Raw genomic sequence first — 23950 nt, forward strand, 5'->3', positions numbered from 1 at the left:
CCTGACTCTAAGAGGGGGCGAGATTGAGGCAGTGTGCGCGGCAATACGAGGACCAAGACACTATCTCCCTGTCTGGTCAGGAAATGTGAGGGTTGTGTTTACTAAGCCATGGCAGACCTAGTATCAGTTCATGCTCGGAGGCCGGGAGCACCAGCAGTGAGGCCTCCTCCTGGTGTAAGAAACCTGGCGGCTAGGTGGACCCCAGTCGTCACGTGGGTAACGGGACCCATGGGCTGCCCGTCCAGGGTGGTGATGCGGAGAGGTCTCAGGAGTTCCTCCACCGGGATCCTCAGGTGCTCCACGATGTCAGCCCTCAGGAAGCTCCCCTCCGCACCGCAGTCGATCAATGCTACAACACACACAGACTGGGACTGGTAGGTCACTAATACCGGCAACGTGATCGACCGTGACACAAGCCCCTGAACGGGCAGACTCACCGCATTAGCGCGAGGAGCCCCCTCCCCGCGCCCATCAGTGTTTGGGCAGGAAGCCATCAGGATCCTCTTCCGGCAGTTCCTGCGACGATGCCCTGCATCCCCGCAGTAGAAACAGCCCCTCTCTGGTCCTTTGACTGCGTTCCTCAGGGGCCAAGCGGCCAATACCCTGCTCCATCCGCAGCAGCAGGTTGCCCTTGGTGAGTCCCTCTTGGGGGTGTAGAAACACAGCCTTAAAATGTTTAAGGTAATCCGAGAGGGATCGTTCGCTTAGCTCCATCCAGGTGGCAGTGGCCCAATCCAGAGCTTTCCCTGCGAGCCGGGATACTATAAAGGCAATCTTCGCCTGGTCAGTGCCGGTCGGAGAGTTCTTAAAGAAGACCTCACACTGAAGCAAGAACCCCTCGCAAAGCTCTGGATTGCCACTGTACGAATCAGGCTTACCTACCGGATACGCGCTATGGGGTGTGAAGACGGGACTGGGAGAGCTAGCAGGCTCCAACGAAGTCTTAAGTAGATTCGTGAGCCCCTGAACGTCACCCACTAGTTGGGTGACTTGCTGCTGCTGGCCCACCTGTTGCTGCGCCAGGTGGCCGACAGTCTCTGACACGCTCTGTAGAGTGTGTTGCTGCTGCCCCAAGAATTGACCTTAGGCGCGAACAGCGTGATCCAAGGCCTCCATCCCCGCTGTTCGGAGGGTGTCAGCCGAGAATTCTGTCACCCTGGCTAGGCGAGACAAGGGAACACTCGCAGGGACAGAGCAATGCAAGAATGAAGTCTTTAATGATGAAACCAAACAAACAAACACAACAAAACGAGGCAGCAAAGTACAGGGTCCAAAAACCGGAAACAGAAACAAACAGGTGACAACAGAAATGGGGCTTAACCTGGGAAGACTACCTGAGGCTGGAACGTAGCCCGGGAGCAAAGCGAGAATGGGCAAATCAAACAGAGGGAGGAAGGCTAGAACTCAAAGAAACCAATGAAACTGGCAAAACAAAACCTCCCCCCAAAACCACGCTCGTCAGGCGCTAATAAACTTACTTGACTAGAGTGCCAGGGAACCGGACGCCAAATCCCAGTGGCGACCAACCGGTGACCCAAACAGCAAACTCCTTCTGAACGTGAAACCGCTCCGATAGAGCATACACTACCGAAACCTGTAGACTCTCCTAGAAGTCTCATGAACGTGAAGCCAACCTTACAGCTTGGCATCGCAAGAGTAATTCTCGGCGACGAGGCATCTGCGTTTGCTCCCTTTGTACTCCAGCTCTCAGGTGAAACGAATCAGAACTAAACAGAAAACATGGCGTCTTACTTCGACCGCTGTCAACATAAAAGTCCTTGGTGAGAAAACCAACGGGAGGAACAGAAAGTACATGAACATTGAAATCAACCCAACATCGACTGAAAAGTCCCAAGGAGCCTGTGGACCGCGGCCCGAAACCGCCCCCAGGGGGGCGTGGCGCCGCTGGGCTGACATGTGTCTCTAATTAACTCAAATGTTGCAAAATAAACCTATTAGAAGCTTCCAAAGACATGACATCATCATATGGGCTGTCCCAAATTGTTTAAAGACATAGTAATCTTAGTATATTTAACTATTGATTTTGAACAAAGTAATAAAATTGCCTTAAAAATTCCCTCTCATTATTCTGGCATTTAGCAAACAGAATTCATTTTGGTAATCCTAATTAAGGTAAAATGGGATTAAAATGCATATGTGTCTTTTAATATAGTCTATATATAAACTAAACTTCTGGGTTAAACTGTACATTTGATACACACATACACACACATATATATTATCACACACAGACATATTTTTACATCAGTGATCCTCATCCTGGACAATGGCCTTTGAGTAAGACTGCCATACTGCTCATCATCTTTACTCTGATACAATCTGATTCCACCCTCAACTTCACAAGTTGTATGGCTCAGCATCCAGCTGGGGAACCAAGTGGAGGCATGGCTATAAATGCCTTGGTAGGTAAAATATAATATATAATATAAATATAAAATAAGCAGTTCATAGTTTAGGGCAGTCAGTGCGTTCCACTACATAATATTCCTCACTTAAAACAAAGCTTTAAAAGAAACACCACTAGGTATAGGTAAATAAATCTCTGATGAAAGATGAAAGCGTTTTGCTGGACAATGTTGTCAATCATATGACAAATTTAGGCTTTTCCATTATGGGTAAGTGGTCCAATCATTTCCGAACTTATACAGCAAACCAAAAAAATCATAGTCGGAATGAATGAGGCTACAGAATGAGGCTACAGATCATACCAGGCTGTTTAGCACCTAATTCAATCTTCTGTATAAATGGTATATAATGGTTGTATAAAATTTCAATAAAACACATTTGGGATGTGGTGGAAAAGGAGATCAGCAGCATGTTCTGCACCTGAGAAATCTGTAATTGTGTGACGTAATAATGTATTAAAGGAATGTTTTCAACATCTTGTGGAATCCATGCCACAAAGAAGAAAAGCTGTTTTGATAAAGGCCATATTCAGTCAGTGTTGGCAACTCCTCAGTAAAGAAAGTAGGTATTGGCTGTCCTAAAAGTCGCTAAATTATGTTACTGCCTAATTTGCCTAATTGTTAATTTGCTTGTATTTGAAGCTGTATAATTAAGGGATAACGTTGTGGGAGATAAATAAGTGAGTAAAAAAACACCCTAAATGTGTTAGAACTATAAATGAACTCTGAATACATTAACTTCTTCTGTTGATTCTTTTGCCTTTATTTCTAAAAATAACTTAATCACTTTAATGCCTGGATGCACATTACATAAATCATTTTTACATAAATTACACAAATCAATTTTGTCCTGTGTTGGTAAATGTAGCATTTCAAATTTAATCAAATATGTGGGTGGAATTGCTACTCTACTTTCAACCCTCCTCCTTTATCTGGGCTTGAGACCGCCAAAGTGACGTTAAAAGAGATATTTTGACAGTGTTCGTTTTTTTGTTTTGTTTTGTTTTCTTTCTTTTTTTTTTGTTTTGAGGCGAGTGAGTGACTGAGAAATGCAGAGAATTATTTTCATGTCACACTGAAGACTGCATTTATTTTTACATCCCGCTCTGTAAATAGGGGTGGGGTCAGCGGCGGCTTTGAGCATGCAAAGTTAATTTGCAGTGTGGATGTGGAGCAGTGTGGGTCTGCTCTGAATGTGAGGCCGAGCACTGCAAGTGTAAAGTTCCAGAGTCTCCAAAAGTCTCCAATAACACCAAAAAAAGTTGATAACACTGTATCTAGTATATCACTGTTTCTGTAAAAGTGCTCAGTGAGTGTACATACATTTCTGGTCAAGCAAAAGTGGAACAAAATCTCATAGCACAAAGGCATCTTTACATCTTGAATATTTTTTATTTTGCCTTTTATTTGTAACACAGGCATAATGCATGCTCTATGTAATAATGTATTGATTAAATTGCAATGTAGATACTGCTTTATCCACATTACAATCTACATTACAATGTAGATACTGCTTAGTGTGCATTTAATTTGTAAACTGTCACACAGCATACAAAAACACTAAACAGAATAAGACAGAGACACAGACAGACAGACAGTGACAGATTTTGTCAACACAGCAGAATTTAGTGTTGTTAGTTTAGAGCATGCAGGAACTCTGATAAACGCAGTTAAAAGTCTATTCTCATTCGCTATATGCTTTTGCACTGGTGAAATAAGAAGTTAAATGTATTTTATTGAGATTTTAAGTGACAGACCAACACAAAGTAGCACATAATTGTGAAGTGGAACAAAAATGATTTTTTTGTGGAAATGAAATGGTTTTTAAAATTTTAATCTAATAGAAAATTTGAAAAGTGTGACGTGCAAAAGTACTCAGTATATCAATATTTTGTAAAAACACTTTTGGCTGCAATTACAGCTGCATATATTTGCTCATATAGAGACATTTGGACTTTTTGCACATTCTTCTTTGCAAAATAGCTCAAGCTCAGCCAGGTTTGGATGTCTGTGAACAGCGATTTTTGCCATGAAATTAGTGGGATTTAGGTCAGGACTTTAGCTGGGCCATTCTAACACATGAATATTCTTTGATTTAAATCATTCCTCTGTAGCTCTGGCTGTATGTTTAGGGTCACTGTCTTACTGGAAAGTGAATCTCCTTTCCAGGTTTTCTTCCAGGATTGCCCTGTAATTAGCTCCATCCATCTTCCCATTAATGCTGACCAGCTCCAACTCCTCCAGAGTGACCATGGGCCTCTTGTCAGCTTTTCTGACCAGTGCTCTCCTTGCTCGATCTGTTAGTTTGGGTGGACGGCCATGTCTTGGGAGGTTTATAGCTGTAGAATACTTTTTCCATGTTTGGATGATGGATTGCTCCTTGCTCCTTGGGATGTTCAAAGCTTGGGGTATGTTTTCTTAACTTGCTTTAAACTTCTCCACAACTTTATCTCTGACCCATCTGTTGAGTTCCTTGGCCTTCATTATGCTGTTTGTTCACTAGTGTTCTATAACAAACCACTGATGCCTTCACAGAATGGGTGTACACACGTGGACAAAATTATTGGTACCCCGCAGTTAATGAAAGAAAAACCCACAATGGTCACAGAAATAACTTGAATCGGACAAAAGTAATAATAAATTCTATGAAAATGAACAAATGAAAATCTGACCTTGATTTTGAACCCTGCTTCAACAGAATTATTTTAAAAAGTAAACTCATTAAACAGGCCTGGACAAAAATGATGGTACCCCTGAAAATAATGTGACCAAAGGGATTCTAATAAGCATCACAGGTGTCTACAATCTTGTAATCAGTCAGTGGGCCTATATGTGTGGTTCTGGGATTTTTGCTCACCGTTCTTGTGATCATTTTGACCCCACGGGCTGAGATCTTGTGTGGATCTTGAGGGAGATTAGCAGTGGTCTTGTAGGTCTCCCATTTTCTGATTATTGCTCCCACAGTAGATTTCTTCACACCAAGCTGCTTGCCTATTGCAGATTCAGTCTTCCCAGCCTGGTGCAGGTCTACAATGTTGTTTCTGGTGTCCTTCGACAGAGTTTGGAGTGTGACTGTTTGAGGTTGTGGGCAGGTGTCTTTTATACTGTTAACGAGTTCAAACAGGTGCCATTAATACAGGTAATGAGTGGAGGACAGAGAAGCCTCTTAAAGAAAAAGTTATAGGTCTGTGACAGCCAGAAATCTTGCTTGTTTGTTGGTGACCAAATACTTATATTCCACCATTATTTGCAAATAAATTCTTTAAAAATCAGACAATGTGATTTTCAGATTTTGTTTTTCTCAGTTTGTCTCTCATAGTTGAGGTCTACCTATGATGTCAATTACAGGCCTCTCTCTTATTTTTTTTTAAGTGGGAGACACAATTGCACAATTGGTGACTGACTAAATACTTTTTCCCCACTGTGTGTGCGTGTGTGTGTGTATGTATGTACGTACATACACACACACACACACACACACACACACACACACACACAGTGTATCACAAAAGTGAGTACACCCCTCACATGTCTGCAGATATTTAAGTATATAACTTTTAATGGGACAGCACTGACAAAATGATACTTTGACACAATGAAAAGTAGTCTGTGTATATAACAGTGTACATTTATTCTTCCTTAAAAATAACTCAATATACAGCCATTAATGTCTAAACCACTGGCAACGAACTGCTTGGCCAGCCAATCACCTCTACCCTTACACCTTTATTTTACTTTAGCTTGCGACCCAGTTTCTGGAAGGAGGGGATCATGCTCTGCTTCAGTATTTCACAGTACATATTGGAGTTCATGTGTCCCTCAATGAAATGTAACTTCCCAACACCTGCTGCACTCATGCAGCCCCAGACCATGGCATTCCCACCACCATGCTTGACTGTAGGCATGACACACTTATCTTTGTACTCTTCACCTAATTGCCACCACACATGCTTGAGACCATCTGAACCAAACAAATTAATCTTGGTCTCATCAGACCATAGGACATGGTTCCAGTAATCCATGTCCTTTGTTGACAGGTCTTCAATAAACTGTTTTCTTGTGTACAGACTTCAGAAGAGGCTTCCTTCTGGGGTGACAGCCATGCAGACCAATTTGATGTAGTGTGCGGCGTATGGTCTGAGCACTGACAGGCTGACCCCCCACCTCTTCAATCTCTGCAGCAATGTTGACAGCACTTCTTTTAAAGACAGCATTTGGATGTGACTCGGCTGAGAACATGCACTCAGATTCTTTGGACAACCAACGCAAGGTCTGTTCTGAGGGGACCCTGCTCTTTTAAAACGCTGGATGATCTTCGCCACTGTGCTGCAGTTTCAGGGTGTTGGCAATCTTCTTGTAGCCTTGGCCATCTCCATGTAGCGCAACAATTCGTCCTTTAAGATCCTCAGAGAGTTCTTTGCCATGAGGTGCCATGTTGACCAGTATGAGAGAGTGTGAGAGCTGTACTACAAAATTGAACACACCAGCTCCCTATGCACACCTGATACCTAGTAATAGTAACGAGTCACATGACATTTTGGAGAGAAAGAATAAATTTGCACTGTTATACAAGCTGCACACAGACTACTTTTCATTGTGTCAAAGTGTCATTTTGTCAATGTTGTCCCATAAAAAGATATACTTAAATATCTGCAGAAATATGAGGGATGTACTCACTTTTGTGAGATCTGTCTCCCGATCTGACCCCCTTAGGCCCCCTGTGCTAGCATTTCTTCTGTGGTGTTGCTATCAGTGTGTGAAGAGTGGGAGAAGAGGGTTGCACAATTGGCAGCACTTTGAACACATTGTATAAGTGGTCAGAAACTTGTAAATAACTCATAAAAGAATAAAGTTACATTAAAACAAGCACACCATTGTTTTTTTGTTTTTTTTTTGTTAAATTCTCAATAAGTTTGATGTGTCACATGACCCTCTTCCTATTGAAAAAACTAAAGTTGGATCCAAAATGTCCGACTTCAAAATGGCCGCCATGGTCACCACCCATCTTGAAAAGTTTTCCCCCTCCCATATACTAATGTGCCCCACAGACAGGAAGTTAATATCCCTAACCATTCCCATTTTATATAGGTGTATCCATATAAATGGCCCACACTGTATATATATATATATATATATATATATATATATATATATATATATATATATATATATATATGGCTACAGGTAGTCACTGTGCTGTTTGGTGACATGGTGTGTACCACACTCAACATGGACCAGAGGAAAGAGTTGTCTCAGGAGATTAGAAAATTTATAGACAAGCATGTTTAGAGGTAAAGGTTATAAGACCATCTCCAAACAGTTCCTGTCACTACAGTTGCACATATTATTCAGAAATTTAAGATCCATGGAACTGTAGCCAACCTCCCTGGACGTGGCCGCAGGAGGAAAACTGATGACAAATCAAAGAGACAGATAATACGAATGGTAACAAAAGAGTCCAGAAAAACTATAAGTTCAAGGAACATCAGTGTCAGATCGCACCATCTGTCGTTGTTTGAGCCAAAGTGGACTTCATGGGAGACGACCAAGGAAGACACCATTATTGAAAACAAATCATTAAAAAGCCAGACTGGAATTTGCCAAACTACATGTTGACAAGCCCCAAAGCTTCTGGGAGAATGTCCTATGGATTAGACAAAAATGGAACTTTTTGCCAAGGCACATCAGCTCTTATGTTCACAAACGGAAAAATGAAGCATATTAAGAAAAGAACACTGTCCCTACTGTGAAACAGCATCTTTGGAAGGAGCTGAAACATGCAGTCTGGAAAAGGCACCCTTCAAACCTGAGACAACTGGAGCAATTTGCTCATGAGGAGTGGGCCAAAATACCTGTTAAGAGGTGCAGAAGTCTTATTGACAGTTACAGGAATCCTTTGATTGCAGTGACTGCCTCAAAAGGTTGTGCAACAAAATATTAGGTTAAGGGTACCATCATTTCTGTCCAGGCCTGTTTCATGAGTTTATTTTTTTAAATAATTCTGTTGAAGCACGGTTGAAAAGCAATGTCTGACTTTCATTGGTTAATTTTCATAGCATTTTTATTTATTATTACTTTTGTCAGATTCAAGTTATTTCTGTGACCATTGTGGGTTTTTCTTTCATTAACCGATGGGTACCAACCATTTTGTCCATGTGTGTATTTTTACTGAGACTAAATTACACACAACTGGACTCTTAACTAATTAAGTGATTTCTGAAGGCAATTAATTTCACTGGATTTTATATAGGGGTATCGGAGTAAAGGGCCCTGAATACTTTTGCATGTCATGCTTTTCAGATTTTTATTTCATTAATTTAAATGATTAATTGTGCGCTACTTTGTGTTGGTCTATTACTTAAAATCTCAACAAAATACATTTAGTTCAAGGAATATAAATACTTCTGCAAGCAACTGTACATATCATGAATCTTCTAGTATATTTGTGGTACAGATTTCACAAAACAAAAGCAGGTCATTTTTATATCAAAACTATAATCTTTAGATTGTTACAGCTCAAACCCTTCTTTCTGCATTCAGAAAATGTAAGCAAAGTGGACAAGCAGAACTTGTCACAACAGCAAATGTATCATGTTTCTCATCTTAAAAAACTTTACTGCAAACACTTTCACCTGTCGCTTGGCCCTATATTAAATATTTAGATACCCATAGAATGGAGGGCAAAAGAGACTCTACTTGAAACATAAATGGTATTTTGACTGGTATCTCCTCTATACTCCACACAGAACAAACAAAATACTTTAGGCCAGCATAATAAATGACTTTGTGTGGGCAACTAGTACTTCTTCTGGCCTAGGGAAAGAACTCCATAAACAGTTATAAGCATGTCAGCTGCTAAAAGGTTAATTTGACCATGGCATCATAAGATCTGTGCTCACTGAAAGGGCCCCGAGCCAAAGCTCCAGTCCAACTGTAAACACTGCTGTTCAAGCAGATCCAATAACTTGTCTACGGAGTCCTCCTTATTTTCTAGTTTGAGATACCTCCTGGTATATCCAAGATCAAGTCGAGGCCAACTGTGATGCCACTGCTTATCCACAAGTGCAAAGTCAAGGGTCACTGTCCTGACTCCTGTCATATTCACACAAATCTCTGAACTGGACTGTCGCTGGAGCCATGTGAAATGATCTGTAGATTCCTCAGCCCTTTTTGCCTGGCGTAGTAGAGCCCTGGGTAGCGTGTGTGGTTTAGTCCTGCAGCTCATGCTGTGCGAACGTTTTGCAGGAAGCACACTTAACTCCCAATTTTCCCCATCCAGAGTCGACAGAGAGCTTGCACTCAGGCAGTTACTGAGCTTGCAGTGGATCTCTGTTTGTGCATTCTGGCTGAAGCTGGCTCCCTGTTCTGCTTCTGAGACTGTGTTGGAGTTCACTTTGCTGGAATTGGAAGATTTGGAAGAATGAATAGAGGGGGTGGAGTAAGACTCACAATGATGGAGAACCTTAGTGCACAAAACTGCTCTTTGCTGTGAACCTCCTTCTTCTTCTATGGTTTTGACCTGCAGCAGCGGTTCAGAGGAGGCCAATTCCTGAAAGCACAGGATGTTCAGATGTGCTGCAGGCAGGCTGCTAACCCACTGGTAGTGCCTGGCCACTGAGTTCACCTGTGTAAGGTCCGCAGAGGGCACAGAAGCAGATACAGAACAGATCACACTCTGCATCTGAGCAAGCAGCATCTGAGTCTCCCTATCACGGTTCTCACACAGCACAGTATTAGCACAAATAAGAATGAAAAGACCCACTCCCATAATGACAGGGCCAAAGAGTTTCATCCTTTCATTGTGGATCAGGCTGGTCGTGGAGAAGAGCCCTTTGGCTCCCAAGCCCCATCCAGATGCCTGTGAGGTCCCAGAGAAGCTGTTGCTTACAGCACCCAGTGCTGTGCGCTGTGCTGGGTATGGCCAGTACCCTGCCACTGCCAGTGCTGTGCCAATAATCACTACCACCACACCCAGCACAAGGAAGGCTCCTGGAATAGAGCGGATGCGCAGTTTTCCCTGGATGACACTCTCCTTCTTCCTTTGTGAACGCAGACCAAAGCGTGGCAAACATTGGGGGGAATGCGTGGCTGGAGCTTGGGTTTGAATCTTATGAGTTCTCATGCTTCCAGCCCTCCCTCTTAAGGACAAACTTTAATGGGAGTCTGCAAGGGAGAGTGCAAAAAGGCTATATTAAAACAAAGATATAAAAAGGGTTCTGAGCCCACATCAAATTCAGGTACAATGTACAGTGTATAAGTGTTTCCTCATTCTATTCCATTTCCTCATTGTCAGCTAACTTCAATTGTCAGCTTACTTCGAATATATATATATATATATATATATATATATATATATATATATATATATATATATATCTGTTAAATATCAAAATGTATGTAAATCTCTAAGACTATTGCTGCTCTTAAGTCCACCATAAAAATGATGTGATTTCTGCGGCTCACAACCTTTAGCTCGCTGGAGGGCAGAAAGTGTTATTACAAACTTCTGTTACCAAAGAATAGCCCCACCAGTTTGTCCAGAAGTACTTGTAGTTACTGAATAATATGGCTTAGTGTTTAATAAGCTGCATACCCTCCTGCCACTGCTACCTGCCTAATGACCATGTTAAAACCTAAGACTCTTAACTAATCAGTCACCATTAATACTACCACTATTAACTACCATTATTCATATTACTCTTACCATTACTGCTATGACTATATTAAGTTATACTACACCATGATTATTATATTATGATTAAGAATATGTTTCACACCTGAGCAGTGCAACAGTCCTGGTGGTTTGGTGACTTTTATCAATAATGTATAAATAGTTCTGACCAGAGGAAGATGGGTCCCCCTTGTGAGTCTTGGTTCCTCCAAAGATTTCTTCCTCCAGCTCTGAGGGAGTTTTTCCTTGCCACTGTAGACTTGGCTTGCCCCCAGGGTTTTCATGTCTTCTTACGTTGTTGGTTTTTGTCTTTTTACTAATTACTGATTGTGCTTTGTGACTATACCAGTTGTAAAAAGCGCTATAAGCAGTACACTGCTCAAAAAATAAAGGGAACACTTAACCAACACAATATAACTCCAAGTACATCAAACTTCTGTGAAATCAAACTGTCCACTTAGGAAGCAACACTGATTGACAATAAATTTCACATGCTGTTATGCAAATGGAATAGACAACAGGTGGAAATTACTGGCAATTAGCAAGACACACTCAATGAAGGAGTGGTTCTGCAGGTGGGGACCACAGACCACTTCTCAGTACCTATGCTTTCTGGCTGATGTTTTGATCACTTTTGAATGTTGGTGGTGCTTTCACACTCGTGGTAGCATGAGACGGACTCTACAACCAACACAAGTGGCTCAGGTAGTGCAGCTCATCCAGGATGGCACATCAATGCGAGCTGTGGCAAAAAAAAGTTTGCTGTGTCTGTCAGCTTAGAGTCCAGAGGCTGGAGGTGCTACCAGGAGACAGGCCAGTACACCAGGAGACGTGGAGAAGGCCGTAAGAGGGCAACAACCCAGCAGCAGGACCGCTACCTTCGCCTTTGTGCAAGGAAAAACAGGAGGAGCACTGCCAGAGCCCTGCAAAATGACCTCCAGCAGGCCACAAATGTGCATGTGTCTGCACAAACGGATAAAAACCGATGATGGGGGGTTGTGCTCACAGCCCAACTCCGTACAGGACACTTGGCATTTGCAAGAGAACACCAGGATTGGCAAATGCACCACTGGCGCCCTGTGCTCTTCACAGATGAAAGCAGGTTCACACTGAGCACATGTGACAGACGTGACAGAGTCTGGAGACGCCGTTGAGAGCGATCTGCTGCCTGCAACATCCTTCAGCATGACTGGTTTGGCAGTGGGTCAGTAATGGTGTGGGGTGGCATTTCTTTGGAGGGCCGCACAGCCCTCCATGTGCTCGCCCGAGGTAGCCTGACTGCCATTAGGTTCCGAGATGAGATCCTCAGACCCCTTGTGAGACCATATGCTGGTGTGGTTGGCCCTGGGTTCCTCCTAATGCAGGACAATGCTAGACCTCATGTGGCTGGAGTGTGTCAGCAGTTCCTGCAAGATGAAGGCATTAAAGCTATGGACTGGTCCGCCCGTTCCCCAGACCTGAATCCGATTGAGCACATCTGACATCAAGTCTCGCTCCATCCACCAACGTCACGTTGCACCACAGACTGTCCAGGAGTTGGCAGATGCTTTAGCCCAGGGGAGGAGATCCCTCAGGAGACCATCTGCCACCTCATCAGGAGCATGCCCAGGCGTTGTAGGGAGGTCATACAGGCACGTGGAGGCCACACACAATACTGAGCCTCATTTTGACTTGTTTTAAGGACATTCCATCAAAGTTGGATCAGCCTGTAGTGTGTTTTTCCACTTTAATTTTGTGTGTGACTCCAAATCCAGGCCTCCATTGGTTAATAAATTTGATTTCCATTGATGATTTTTGTGTAATTTTGTTGTCAGCACATTCAACTTTGTACAGAACAAAGTATTCAATGAGAATGTTTCATTCATTCAGATCTAGGATGTGTTATTTGAGTGTTCCCTTTATTTTTTTGAGCAGTGTATATATTGTACACTTTGTGTCAAACAAGTGATTTATGACCCTGATTTATGACCCTAAGTGACAGGTAAGTTTGATTGACCGGACAGGTCTGGAACATGTCCTGACATCCCCCCAGGCCCCCACTCTACCCAGGATTTATGGCACTAATGTCACACAGTTTTAGTCACTTTAACACAATGCATTTAAATATATTAATATTAAGAAGTCTGTTCTTGAGAAGCGGTATTTATAGTTGACTTACAAAACGCGTGAGAAACCCCCCAATTTAGACACCATCGTGGTAGCAACAATGGACTCCAGCATTCTTGGTATGTATAGTGAGTTACGGACCTTTACTTAAATTTGTGCTGTAAGAATTTTAAAAAGCATTATAATGTTTTTTCTCACCTAATAGCATTTTCTTGTCTAGGTACATGTGAGCTTGTCACAATCTGTGCCATTAGAAGTATTGAAGGTTTATCACAACTTTGTGAAGGTATGTCTTTGTATCTTATTATTTTATTTTATGCTGATGTTTAGTTGTTGTTATTTATTAAAATGTTTCTTACTTTTCTACAGAATCTGTGAACACAATAGTAACTATAACTGTAATAGTAACTATATGTTCCCTATAGTAGGACTGACGCGTTTTGTTGAAGCGACGAATCTTGTAACGCTGTCTGGATTCAAAGCTGCCCCCAATACCATTACGGCGGTTGAATCGCAGGATAATGCTACCAGTAACTACGGACTCGCACCAAAAACCTTTAAGCCGCGTTTAACCAGCAGTCCGGGGAAGTCACAGCAGCATTAAGAGTCATCAGTGAGCTGGTATCACAAGGAAAACATGCTAGTTTTGGATCTGGTGTTGCTGATGCGTCACATTCGTATAGAAAGCATCTTAGGTTGGAAGATAACCCCAAACCATTGAGTAAAATAAACAAAATTCATTATTTTTTGTAACATAGTGACTGTGTGTAAATGAGTTTTATTAATCAATAAGATTTACAGATTTGATTAATGAAGATCCGCCTGTGTATGGGTCCAGTGTTGATGCTGATGTAGACAACGTTGAATGGTCTGACGAGCTACTGAAGACATGGAACGAGAACAGTTTTACCGCAAAGGAAGACGACACTGCAGCAGTTGTGACGAATGTCGGACTAAATGATGCATTGGTTGAATCAAGAGACACTGATGTGTGTGAATTAAGGTCCAATCAAGAACACAAACAGCAAAATCAGGTGGGCATTTGTGTCTTTTTTAACAAGAATGACGAGTTTATAACATTGATGAGACAGATGTTTTAGGAGATCAAAAATCTCTATCGAACAACGTAGACAAGCAGCTCTACTATTATCACATGCATGACAACATTCTTCAAAAACCAGTTGAAGACATTAAAACATTACATAAACAACTGATTCTAAAATGGTTAAAGAAATTCAACAATTGTGCAAGGAACAAGTTGCACACTAAAAATTTAATAGACCTATTGTTTAATTTAAACCAATTTTTACAGTAAAAAAACTATCATCACGGATACCCGTTGCAAGACCATCTACTTCTAGATAATTGTTTAAGACAGTGTAAGTGTTGTTGTTCCGGTGTTAAATAAATCAACTCATCAGTACAAACATCAGTACTATTCTAAATAATTAACAGTAAAACCCTAATTTGTATTGTAGCAAAATCAAATAAATATAAATAGCAGTCAGACAACGACCCGCATGATTGAGATATTTATGAAGCATGGGAGCAGTTAAATGTTACATACAGCCAATCAAATGAAAAAACCCAGCAATTCCTACACCTTTTTTGACTTTGAGACGCAATTTGAAAACCGAAAGCATGAAGCAAATTTTGTTTGCGCAATTACATTTGATGGTGCGGAATTCACAGCAGAGAAGTCTGCATAGAACGTCTTATCAGAAAGTTTAAATGCCCCAAATATTGGGGATATACATGGCTAGCATACAATGCAGCGGGGTTTGACAATTTCCTATTACTGGAGTATTTTTCTAGAGCAGGTATTGCTGTCTAAATCACTATGATGGGGTGTAGACTGATCTCCATGTATGATGAAACATACAAACAACACTACATAGACTCATATTCATCCATTCCAATGCGCTTGGCTAAAACAACAACCTTTTTACTGTAAAAATTGGTTTAAATTAAACAATAGGTCTTGCACAATTCTTGCATTTCTTTAACTATTTTAGAATCAGTAACTTGTTTGTAATGTGTTAATGTCTTCAACTGGTTTTTAAAGAATATTGTCATGCATGTGATTTAGAGCAGCTTGTCTACGTTGTTCGATAGAGATTTTTGTGATCTCCTGAGACATCTGTCTCATCGATGTTATAAACTCGTCATTCTTGTTAGAAAAGACACAAATGCCCACCTGATTTTGCTGTTCGTGTTTTTGATTGAACCTTAATTCACACACACCAGTGTCTCTTGATTCAACCAATGCATCATTTAGTCCGCTGCTGCAGTGTCGTCCTCCTTTGCGATAAAACTGTTCTCGTTCCATGTCTTTAGTAGCTTGTCAGACCATTCAACGTTGTCTACATCAGCATCAATACTGGACCCATACACGGGCGGATCTTAATCGTATCTGTAAATCAAATTAATAAAACTCATTTACACACCGTCATTATGTTACAAAAAAAATAATGAATATTGTTTATTTTGTATGGTCTTACCCAATGGTTTGGGGTTATCTTCCAACCTAAGACACTTTCTATATGAATGTGATGCATCAGCGACACCAGATCCAAAACTAGCATGTTTTCCTTGTGATACCAGCTCACTGATGACTCTTGGGCCACTTTAATGCTGCTGTGACTTCCCCGGACTGCTGGTTAAACACGGCTTAAAGGTTGTTTGTGCAAGTCTGTAGTTACTGGTGGCGTTATCCTGAGATTCAGCTGCCGTAATGGTATTGGGGGCAGCTTTGAATCCAGGCAGCGGTACGCGTTACAGCGTTACAAGATTCTAAACGCGTCAGTCCTATAGGGAACATATAGTTACTATTACATACTAATGCACTGCACAATCAAAATTATAACATAAACTTTGACTCACCAAGAGGATTTAAATGACTTGTTGTGTTCACAGATTCTATAGAAAAGTAAGAAACATTTTAATAAATAACAACAACTAAACATCAGCATAAAATAAAATAAGATGTAAAGACATACCTTCACAAAGTTGTGATAAACCTTCAATACTTCTAATGACACTGACTGTTTCAAGCTCAGATGTACCTATACAAGAAAAAACATTATAACGCTGTTTAAAATTCTTACAGCACAAATTTAAGTAAAGGTCTGTAACTCACTATACGTACCAAGACTGCTGGAGTCCATTGTTGCTTCCAAGATGGTGTCTGAATTGGGGTGTTTCTCACGCGCTTTGTAAGTCAACTATAAATACAGTTTCTCAAGAACACACTTCTTAATATTAATATATTTAAATGTTTTGTGTTTGAGTGACCCAAACTGTGTGACATTGGCGCCATAAATCCTTGGTGGAGTGGGGGCCTGGGAGGATGTGTCAGGACATGCTCTGGACCTGCCCTGTCAATCAAACTGACCTGTCATTCAGGGTCATAAATCAGGGTTCATAAATCAGTCGTTTGACACAAAGTATAGGATATAGACTACTGCTATACAAATAATTGATATAGTTGATACAGATAAAATAATGATTTAACAAGAGAAGCCACTATTCTTCAACAAGAACACTGCTGATTATCTGAAGTTTGCTTTAGATCACAAAGCCAGAAGCCTACTGGAAGAATGTTTTGTGGGCAGTTTGATACAAGATAGCTTGATACATAAAAAATGTTTGGCCAAAAATCCAAACACTGCATTCCAGCACCACAACTACATCCCAGTGGGGTGGCAGGATCATGGCATGATCTGCTTTGCTGCCTCTGGTTGTGAAGGCTTACCATTATTGATGGATATGATTTGACTTTTTTGAAAATTCCTATTAAATGGATTTATTTATTGTGTCTTTTTTTATCTTAAGGCTGCAAAAATAATATTTGGCTTAATAATAGCTTATAAATTATATTTGTTCTTGTTGATCTTTCTCTGTTTTTTAGAGCAATATACCCTTTAATCTCACCTTATAATAATCTGAGCTCTTTTATACTTACAACTATTGAACATTAATACACTGCCTGGCCAAAAAGGCGACACTAATATTTAGTTGGACTGCTTTAAGCTTTGATAATTGAACACACTTGCCATGACATTGTTTCCACAACTTTGAAAAAAAAATCTGTCCAGAGTTGCATTCTTTTTTTTTTTACCCAAGATCATGTATTGGTGATAGGAGGTTTGGACCTAGTGTCTTTGGAGTCTCCAGCACATTCCAAAGATTCTCAATGGGGTTTAGGTCTAGCATGTCTTATACAAATTGAGTTCAATGAATCCTGGCACGGTCATCTTGGAATATGCCTGTGCCATCAGGGAAGACAAATCCATTGATGGAATAACCTGGTTGTTCAGTATATGCAGGTAGTCAACTGACCTCATTCTAAGGGCACATAACGTTGCTGAACCTAGACCTCACCAACTGCAGCAACCCCAGATCAAAGCACTGCCCCCAAAGGCTTGTACAGTAGGAACTAGGCATGATGGGTGAATCACTTCAGCTGCCTCTTTTCTTACTCTGATGTATCCATCACTCTGGAACAGGATAAATGACTCATTAACATGACCTTCTTCAATTGTTCAATAGTCCAATTGAAGCCGTATTATCAGTTAGCCTCACTGATAGATGGTTTTCTGTGTTTTTTTGTGTGTGGAAATGCTACTTTCACTATTAAACATATCCCTGAGTTCTACTGGTGTTTTTCTACGATTTGATTTCACCATATGTTTAAGTGACAGATTTTTTTCCGACCACTTCCTTAAAGATGATGGGAGAGATAATGATAAGAAATGTTCTTGACAGGTAAGACACATACAGTTTGGGCACGCTGCATGCTGATAGTATTTAGTAGTACTCCCTTTTCCAAGTATCACAGCTTGGAAATGTAGTTTTTAGCTAGAAGTCTTTCATGATTTATGCCCATTTATGCAAAAAACAAATGCAGCCAAAATGTTATATTTTAACTTTAAATGTCTACAGGTCTTTTTCAAGGTTAAAACTTGTTTAGATGTTCCCTTGAAAATGGCTGATTCTGTTTTGTGGACGCAGGAATGTTTTCTTCTGATGACTCTTCAATAAAAGTCAAATACATTTTCCAAGATGGAGCCAAGCATGAATGCCATGTTGCGAGCTCCCTCTAGCCTAAGTAGTTTTTTGTTAATTGTGTGTTATTGCACTGAATGTTGCTTTTTCATTTACCACTTTTTGTAATCACTGAGTAGACAGTTAAGTACTTTGTAAGTCACTTTGGATAATAGCATCAGCTAAATGGCTTAAATGTAAATGTAAATCAGATCAACGAGTTTTACAATGCAGAGTCTGGCCTCGCACCCTCCGGAAAAGAAGCAGAAAAGCCGAAATCCTCGTCAGGCTGGGACATTGCACTCACCACCCCCCTCTTCCTAGCATACTACTAGCAAACATACAGTCTTTGGACAACAAACTGAGCGAACTTCAGGCATGGATCTCTGTCCAACGTGAGACAGGGACTGCCTTGTAGAGACATGAATGACGCCACGCAGACAGTACAAAGGACCTCTCTGGGAAAAACAAAGGAGGTGGTGTATGTTTTTTGATTAAAAATGCTTGGTGTTATCGGCGGAATGTACCTTTTATTGAGTCTTTTTGCTCTCCAGACCTGGATTATGATATCGCTTTGAGGCACGTTGTGTACAGTTGAAACCAAAAGTTTACATACACTATAAAAAAAGACATGCATTTTTTTCTTACTGTCAAACATGAATTTATAATAAACATTTCACATTTTGTCTTAATTAGGACTACCAAAATTATTTCTATTTGCTAAACGCCACAATAATGAGAGAGGGAATATATTAAAGCAATTTTTATTACTTTCTTTAAAGTCAAAAGTTTAAATACACTAAGATTACTTTCCCTTTAAACAATTTGGGACAGCCCATGTGATGATGTCATGTCTTTGGAAGCTTCTGATAGGTTTATTTGCAACATCTGAGTTTATTAGAGATACACCTGTGGATGTATTTTAAGGCACATCTGAAACACACTGCTTATTTGTGTAACATCATGGGAAAGTCGAATGAAATCAGGCAACATATCAGAAAGAGAACTGTGGACTTGCACAAGTCTGTCTCATCCTTGGGTGCAATTTCCTGAAGATGCCAGAGGCCTGAAGGTGCCTTGTTCATCTGTATAAATAATTATAAACAAGTACAAACAAGATGGCAATGTCCAGCCATCATACCGCTCAGGAAGGAGACAGTTTCTTTGTCCCAGAGATGAACGAGCTTTGGTACAAAATGTGCATATCAACCCAAGAACAAAAGCAAAATACTTTGTGAAGATGCTGTGGTCTAATGAACATGAAATTGAACTGTTTGGCCATAATGACCATTGTTATGTTTGGAGAAAAAAGGGGAAAGCTTGGAAGCCTAAGAACACCATCCCAACTGTGAAACAGTGAAATCTGTGAAATCATGTTGTATTGCTGCAGGAAGGACTGGTGCACTTCACAAAAAACCTTGCATCATGAGGAAAGAACATTATGTGGAAATACTGAAGCAACATCTCAAGACATCAGCCAGGAAGTTAGAGCTTGGGCGCAAATGGGTCTGCCAAATGGACAAAAGACCGGAAGCATACTGCCAAATTTGTTACAAAATGGCTTATCATATGGCCACAAAGCCCTGATCTCAATCCTATTGAAAATTTATGGGCAAAGCAGAAAAGGCATGTGTGAGCAAGACCTACAAACATGGCTCAGTTACACCAGTTCTGTCATGAAGAATGGGCCAATATTTCTGCCAACTATTGTGAGAAGCTTGTGGAAGGATATCCAAAACGTTTGACCCAAGTCATACAGTTAAAGGGCAATGGTACCAAAAATTAATGAAATTGACTGTGAAAATTGACAAAAAATTAAACTTTTGAAAGTAATAAAATTGCCTTAAAATTCCCTCTCTCATTATTCTGGCATTTAGCATATAGAAATAATTTTGGGAATCCTAATTGCCCTAAAACGGAAAACTTGTATTCTGATTTCATGTCAGACAGTGAGAAAAAAATGCATATGTGTCATTTTTTATATAGTATATGTTAACTTCTGGTTTCAACTGTATATAACCCCACAGGCTGACACAGGCTTGGCACTCATTGCTGCGTTCATTGTTGTTGGTGACTAACAAAGCAAATCTGAGAAAAGTAGCTCAGTAGTAGAATCTCATGCAGCATGTGAAAAACATGCACTTTGGACTACCTAATGGACTCATCAGGAGGTGCACTGTGAGGTTTGCACAGTTTGAGCGCACATAGTGCTGCTTTCAGATTCGTAAATATAGAAGAGCATAAAAAAAGACAGCTATGCTCTCCATAAGTCCATACCAGCAGTACAGATCCAAAACACAAAGCACAAAATCACAGACTTCAGGGGGAGTTCTCACTGTGTGCTTTTATGTTTATTTCAAGGCAAATCATGCCACACCCCCCGAGAGAGCTCCTTCCACTGCTGAGTCACACCCACCCTACACCTCCATAGCTGATGTGCACAGATCCTTCAACACTTCAACACCTGTAAATCATTTATATTTAACACCTCTCTTGCTCTCTCAGTTGTGCCAACGTGTTTCCAACTGGACAACATTGTCCCTGTTCCAAAAACAGTGTTACCAGCTGAAATAAATGTTTCCTGAATGCTTTAACCCCTATCAAAAGCAAATGTATTAAGAGGCTGGTTAGAGGCCTCATCTGCTCTAACTACCTGCAACCCTGGACCCACTGTAATTTGCATACAGGTGGAACATGTGATGGCAGGTCGTAAGCATCCAGCATTAAGTCTTCCTCACTGACCCTCTACACCAGAGCCTCTTTCTAAACATCAGCCAAGACCAAGGATCAACAAGACCAAGGAGCTAATAAGGGACTTCAGGAAGCAAGATCGTGTGCACACCCCTATCTCCATCAACGGGACCACTGTGGAGAGGGTCAGCAGCTTCGTTCCCTGGTGTTAACATTACTGAGGTACTTACATGGACAGAACACACTATATGGGTGGCATGAAGGCATAACAGCACTTCTTCTACCTCAGATGGCTGAGGAGATTTAGTATGAATCTCTGCATCCTTTTGACATTTTACACCAGCACTGTGGAGAGCATTCTGACAGGCTATATCACCACCTGGTACCGAGAACTGTACTGCTCTTGAGGGAAAAGCTCTGCAGAGGGTGTTGCACACAGCCGGGCAAATCGTCGGGGTTCAGCTTCTGGATTTTACAGCCACTATCTGAGGAAGTCAGATCACTCCACCTACTCAAGCCACTGACTGAACTCACAGCTGCCCAGTAGCAGGAGGTACACAAGTATGAAGACCAGCCAGTTCCGAAACAACTTCTACCCCAAGCCATTATGCTCATTATCTCATTGGCCTCATCACAAAAGATCTCTTATCACACCTCCACCCCTTACGAAAACACTCTACATCTTGCACCTACTGACTGGAACTGTGACCAACGATTAGCCTTTATTTAAATTCCATAAGCAGTTTCTGTGGAAGATCAGTTCATCTTCTATGGAACTGCTCACAGTAACAGAAATTTTGAGAAGGGGTGTCCAAACTTTTGACTGCCATTATTACTTGAGGTGATAAACTTTCCTTTGCTATGAAAACTATGTATCACAATTATGTTCACAGTAACTGACATACATGTAATGATTTACCTAATGGCTCATGGAAGAATGCTTAAATATCTAGCAGGGTCTGGACTCTAGGTATTGACACTTTCACCAAGTCAGTATTTTGACCCAGGTAAACAAACAATACCAACAGAACAAATAATGTAGTCTCTTAGAGTCTTTTGGCAACAATATTATGTAAAAAAGGCCACCACAAACTAGATGAGAGTCATAGGATTGGAACATACTTATTTAAAATGTAGGCTCTAGGTCACTGCTGAAAGGACAGTGCAGAACAGTAGAAGGGTTTCTGAATGTACCGCCGTTACAAGACCTCTGACCTTTGAGATTTTCCCTGTAAACCACAGAGTATATTAAACAATATGCAGAATGTGTAAACCATTTTATGTCTAATGAATATTAAGCTAATATTAAACGACTTCTTAAATTAGTAAATACACTTAGGTACAAACAAATTCATGGCGACAAGTCAGACAAGTCAGAATTCTTACCTACGAATGCATAGAGACACATCTGTTTGATTATTATTACATTTGATACCTCAAATACTGACCCACAGAGATAAGTCTCTTGCGCGCATATGGCAGCAATAATTTTGGCAAATGTAAAACGTCACGTGGAGCATGTTTTATGCTTCATTATTGGGAGATATTATTAATTTGCACTGGTTGCCTCACGTCGGATCCATTACACTTTAACCTGATCACTGCGATTGCAGCTAGCTTGACTATGAAAATCTGCGGTTACGTGCCTAAAACAGATAATTTGCACACTGATCAGATCATATTCAGTTACGTATGTTCTGTTTCTAAGTGATCCAGCTGTGTCGTACATACCCTAATGCGTTCACCATGTTGCGCACTCCGTATCAAAATCAAATGTCGACCAATGCAAAAGAACCATGATCCATAAGTCAATGGCATTACACACATGCCAGCGAGGTGAATTGCGTTGGCTAAATTAAGCAGCAGAAAGTTGCCAGTTGGCAAGCATATGTATAAAACGTAGGCTACGTTAAAAGGCAATTGTCAGTGTATCAAAGACACAGACGAAGAAACAAGCCCCGTGCGAATATGAAAAATAAACCGATTTGAAGCTAACTTAAAATTGGGCAATATGCTTAGCCACGATCGTGAAAGCTACTGACCTTATTTAAGGTCAAATCTTCATAAAGTAACATAACTGAAAACATTCTAATGGTAGTCCATGTACGGCATGGTGAAAAACATACCAACACGTTTAACGATACCCGTCCATTGTTTATTTTGTTTGATACAGCAAGTTACTTGCCTTGGCTACGTTCTGTATCGTCTGCGTTCATTGTTTCCACATACGATCACTGTATCCCACTCGCTCCTTGGACGATCACACATTCGTAGATCATTCCTTATTCTTCCAGCAATTAGAAGTTTCGCAAATGACAATAAATCCAGTGTGAGACGTCTGAGTGCAAAGACGACCAAGAGCCGCGCCTAGCATGCTGCTTGACGCCGGCCAAGCAAGAGAGTTGAAAACTTAAGTAACAATACGAAAACGAGTAAAGTCTTTTTTACGATTCACATGCCAAAACGATGATCGCGTTCGGCAAAAAAAAACACCCCTTGCTCTGTTTTGGCTAAAATACCAGCACAGCGCCTCCTTCTCCCCACGACTTTTCCTTCATACTCAGACCATGTAAGTACGTGGGCAACGCTTAAAGTGCATGAAAAGCACTGCAGACTATGTCGTAATAGCCAGTAGCAGTCTCTCTCTGCAGCCTCTACAATATGAGCTAACAATCAGAAGCATTTTCGGTCAGACGAAATTTATCAACTGCTGTTGTCTTTTCAAATCACCCACGCCAATCGACAATCTTTGAAAGCATAGAATTGCTAGGAAAAGCACATACACTGGCTGTTACATTGGATAAAAAATTAAAGCATGGGCCACAGATTAAACAGAGCTGGAGATCAACAATCTAGCTGACTAAGCATATGTTCCCCCTTTACACTATATTTATATTAGTTCATATTTGGTTTGGCTTCTTATGGAATTGAACTTCAACTTCAACAAAGTTTAAACGTGCATGAAAATAACTATGTAAATGACCACGAGCAGCAGCACATCATTCCAAAA

At 40.8% G+C, this 23950-nt stretch overlaps 1 protein-coding gene across 5 annotated transcripts in view; it reads right to left on the minus strand.

The window, feature by feature from the left end:
* tmem200b (transmembrane protein 200B) overlaps positions 1-23476 on the minus strand; it is a 36760-nt gene extending 13284 nt beyond the window's left edge. Inside the window, exons 1-3 of one of the 5 annotated variants that reach the window (XM_072675468.1) lie at positions 23126-23476; positions 22063-22169; positions 7055-10589 (exon numbers count right to left, since the gene is read on the minus strand). In XM_072675468.1, the coding sequence (XP_072531569.1) occupies positions 9322-10548 (1227 nt within the window). In that variant the 5' untranslated portion in view covers positions 10549-10589; positions 22063-22169; positions 23126-23476 and the 3' untranslated portion in view covers positions 7055-9321. Of the gene's footprint in view, positions 1-7054; positions 10590-11203; positions 13050-22062; positions 22170-23125 lie in introns of those variants that run through there. The other 4 variants (XR_011979281.1, XM_072675467.1, XM_072675466.1 and 1 more) reach the window with 4 other exon arrangements.
* Between the last annotated feature and the right edge of the window lie 474 nt (positions 23477-23950).

This window comes from Salminus brasiliensis, chromosome 3 (assembly GCF_030463535.1).
Source record: "Salminus brasiliensis chromosome 3, fSalBra1.hap2, whole genome shotgun sequence".
NCBI classification, from domain to species: Eukaryota; Metazoa; Chordata; class Actinopteri; order Characiformes; family Bryconidae; genus Salminus; species Salminus brasiliensis.